The sequence below is a fragment of the Eucyclogobius newberryi genome, unplaced genomic scaffold (assembly GCF_026437365.1).
Source record: "Eucyclogobius newberryi isolate DKJ021-1_F unplaced genomic scaffold, fEucNew1.0.hap1 SCAF_5, whole genome shotgun sequence".
Classification (NCBI taxonomy): domain Eukaryota; kingdom Metazoa; phylum Chordata; class Actinopteri; order Gobiiformes; family Gobiidae; genus Eucyclogobius; species Eucyclogobius newberryi.
Window position 1 is genome coordinate 37,847,597 of NW_027316167.1, and position 4,069 is coordinate 37,851,665.

General features: G+C 49.9%; 1 protein-coding gene across 1 annotated transcript in view; it reads left to right on the top strand.

Moving 5' to 3' along the window:
* The first annotated feature begins 922 nt into the window (after positions 1-922).
* LOC140381594 (SKI family transcriptional corepressor 1 homolog-B-like) overlaps positions 923-4,069 on the top strand; it is a 12,130-nt gene continuing 8,983 nt past the window's right edge. Inside the window, exons 1-2 of the mRNA XM_072465661.1 lie at positions 923-1,084; positions 2,533-4,064. Coding sequence (XP_072321762.1) covers positions 2,541-4,064 — 1,524 coding nt within the window. The 5' untranslated portion in view covers positions 923-1,084; positions 2,533-2,540. The remainder of the gene's footprint in view (positions 1,085-2,532; positions 4,065-4,069) is intronic.

Below are 4,069 nucleotides of genomic sequence, written 5' to 3' on the forward strand. Positions count from 1 at the left end.
TCACAAGTTCACTGTATTTGGCTTTACGTTGTCATTTTAGTCATTTTAGCAATCAACATGACATTTCTAGTGCAAAAAACAAATGTTTTCAAAAAGTCTCAATATGCAATAATTGTTGAGTGAGTCGACTAATAAAAAATAAATGCTGACCGGACTAAAATAATCGTTACACTGACTATATGATTTTTTTCTGGAGCGTAACGATGCTGGTAAACGAGGGGTGCCCCGGGACTTTTATAAAAGTGTATATATATATATCATATATTATATATCATTAGTAACTATGCTCTATATACGAGTCGGTAAAATGTTATTAAGGCCGCAACGATGTATTTTTCTTTTTTTGAGATTTTGGTTTAACAATGCCATTGCTTTTGTTATCAAATGGAATGTGTTTTAGAGTCTGTTTAGTCCAGACAAACAACGAAATATTTTTTTTAATTGTTTTATTGTCGACTAGTCATGGTTGGTCAATTGCAGCGAACCATTATCGTCCACCCTTTTTGTCACGATTAAACGATATTATTGTTTCTTGCTAATGTTGAGCTAAAGTGTGCGTGCGTGTGAGAGAGAGAGAGAGAGAGAGAGAGAGAGAGAGAGAGAGAGAGAGAGAAAGAGAAAGAGAAAGAGAAAGAGAAAGAGAGAGAGAGAGATAGAGAGAGAGAGAGAGAGAGAGAGAGAGAGAGAGAGAGAGAGAGAGAGAGAGAGAGAGAGAGAGAGAGAAAGAGAAAGAGAAAGAGAAAGAGAAAGAGAAAGAGAAAGAGAAAGAGAAAGAGAGAGAGAGAGATAGAGAGAGAGAGAGAGAGAGAGAGAGAGAGAGAGAGAGAGAGAGAGAGAGAGAGAGAGAGAGAGAGAGAGAGAGAGAGAGAGAGTCCCACGTGCCTCCTGGGCGCGCGCCGCATTCCACTCCGCGAGCCTCGGCAGGATGGAGGTCCGGCTCCGGCTCCGGTTCCACTGACTCAGGCTCCGGTGCTTTTGACGCACGGTCTTGGATTTAACGCTTTGGAAGAGTTTTGTGAAGCGCTTTTACAGTGACTTGTCTGCGGGCCCAGACTGTGCCGTGGAGCGCGTGGACCAGGGACAGGTGCGTGTGATTCTGTGCGTGTGTGAGTTTCAGATAAATATGTGTGTTATTAATGTGCTGTAAAATAACGGTGAAATGATTGTGTTTGACTAGAAGACGCGCAGTGATCCTCGTGCGTAAAAAAACTATCTCGTTACGAATACAATACAGAGTAATTTATTTGGTCTTTAAGAAATGAATAAAAAAAATGTATTAGAGTAAATGTGTTTTTAGCAATGTAGTAATGTCTTAGTATTTCAACCAAAAGGAAGCGAATATGTGATTTTTAATCTAAACTGCATTAACAAACGCTCTCTCTCTCTCTCTCTCCTCACACACACGCACACACACATTTTGTTTTTTTATTGAATTATTATATTATTATAATTTGTTCAGTGTGTATATCAAACAAAATAACAAAAGAATACAGAACAACGCAAAACAAGACACACACATTTACACATTTAGTCTAAATATAAGTCTGTGAAATTACAGTCACACATATTTTAAATACTTTTTTTAAATGACTGTGTCCTGAAATACAGGCATTACAGGTAATTATAATTAAACAATTGAATATTATATTTAACATTAAGACTAATTTGAAACTGGCGTTACGTGTAAAAGCACAGCACAGTGTCCCATATTTAAAAGCTCATAAAGCGACACTGACTCACTCCCTCTGACACAGATGCTTCAGTCTATGTCCCACTTTTTTCTGTTAGTTATATCCGAGTTATTTTCATAAGAAATAACCAAATAAAAATAGATCAACTAAAGAGTAGATTTGTTCCATTACGCACACATTGCGCACACTCATGTTTAATGTTGGACTTAAGTATCTGTTGTAAAGGCGCTGTGAACCTGAGCCAGGCCCGATCACCTCGTTTTGCCGCAGCCCGGGCTCATGTGGTCATCTGCTTTCATTATAAATAGGCTCCTCTTTTATTAACTCTGAGGAGACGCGCTCAGACCTGTGTAATTACCCAGAAAGCTGCTTACCGGGCTCCTCGTGCGCACCGTTAAGCGCATTGGTGCAGCTCATCCGCTATTTCCTCCTGTGCTCATCCTTCTCCAGCATCTTACGTTCTGTAAGCAGTGGCTTCTGCCCTGAGCCGATTTAACGCACAGGAGATCCACTCGGCTCACCTGACGAACGGGACGTGCCGTTTACCGGGGCTGAGGACGTGAGAAAAAACGTGTGTTAATATCAGACCGTCAGAGAGCCAAAGTGTAAATCACACTCAGGACGAGTGTCTGAGGGGACAAAGGAGTGCAAAAAAATAGTCCAATTTTTATCCTGTATAAATGATGTTTTTAGCTGATATTTGGAGTGTTTAACCGCGCAGTGATCGCTTTCTCTCGGGCATGTGTGTCCATCCTTCTCCGTGTCAAATGTAACTCCTGAGGCTTTGAGGGGCCACCGCGGGGCCACAGCTCTGTCTGATTGACACGTGTGCTCTTTGTAGGTCTGAGGATGGAGCCCATGGCCCGGCCGCCGATGCGGGACTCGTCACCACCGCTAAAGGACTCGGGCCCGCCTCTGAAGCCTAACCAGGTGAGTGAGACGTCCCTGTACGGAGTGCCCATCGTGTCGCTGGTGATCGACGGGAAAGAGCGCCTGTGCCTGGCGCAGATCTCCAACACTTTGCTCAAGAACTACAGCTACAACGAGATCCACAATCGGCGCGTGGCCTTGGGCATCACGTGTGTGCAGTGCACGCCAGTGCAGCTGGAGCTGCTGCGGCGCGCGGGGGCCATGCCCATCTCGTCCCGCCGCTGCGGTATGATCACGAAGCGCGAGGCTGAGCGCCTGTGCAAGTCGTTCCTGGGGGAGCACAGCCCCCCGAAGCTGCCCGAGAACTTCGCCTTTGACGTGTCTCACGACTGCGCGTGGGGCTGCAGAGGAAACTTCATCCCCGCGCGCTACAACAGCTCGCGGGCAAAGTGCATCAAGTGCAGCCTGTGTAGCATGTACTTTTCCCCAAACAAGTTCATCTTCCACTCGCACCGCACTCCCGAGGCGCGCTACCTGCAGCCCGACGCTGCCAACTTCAACTCCTGGCGCCGCCATCTGCGTCTCACGGAGAAGAAGGCCGCGGATGACGTGAGCCACGCGTGGGAGGACGTCAAAGCCATGTTTAACGGAGGCAGCCGTAAGAGGACTCTACCGCCGTCCTCGTTCAAAGGCCACTCTTCCTCCGGTGCTGAGACTCGAGCCGAAGTGCCCCACAAGAGCTTGCGCTGTGAGGACGAGCCGGGCCCCGGGGCAGGCCTTGGGGGTGTGCGTAGCTACCCCGTCATCCCCGTGCCCAGTAAGAGCTTCATGCAGCTGCAGAAGTTGCCGCCACCACTTTTCCCGCCGCCTTACCCCTTCCCAAGCTACGGCCTGTGCCCCAAGAAGAGCGACGAGCCCAAAACCGTGTCCGGACTGCTGTGGCCCACGGCCAAAGAGCTGTACCCGGCCTTCCCGATGTTTTGGCCCGGGGCTGGGGGCCTGCCCATGCCTCCGTACCTAGCCTCTCCGCACAAACCCGGGCCCGTGGAATTGGGCGCGCGTCAGGAGCTGGAGGACAGAGACCGGAGCCCACCGCTGAGCCTGGGTCCCGCGCACGAGGAGCGCTGCTCCAGCTCGCACTCCTCGTGCACGCGCACCGACGACGACCGTTCCGGGGACGAGAGCGCGCACAGAAAGATGAGCTACGTATCCGCGTTCAGGCCAGTGGTGCGCGACGCCGAGAGCATCGCCAAACTGTACGGCGCGCGCTCCGGGCATGTGTCCCCGGACTTCATCAGCGAGGGTTCAAGCCTCAGGTCTGCGTCCCCGGAGCGGGACACGGAGGACGAGGACCCGGATGTGGACGTGGACGAGCCTATGAGCGCGTCTCCGGACAGACTGTCCCCGGGAGTGGAGCGCGTGCCTGAGTGTATGCGCAGCCCTGCAGCCCAGTGTGTGGAAGAGGAGGACAGACTAACGCGCACCGGCTCCCCACAGCAAGAGGTAGG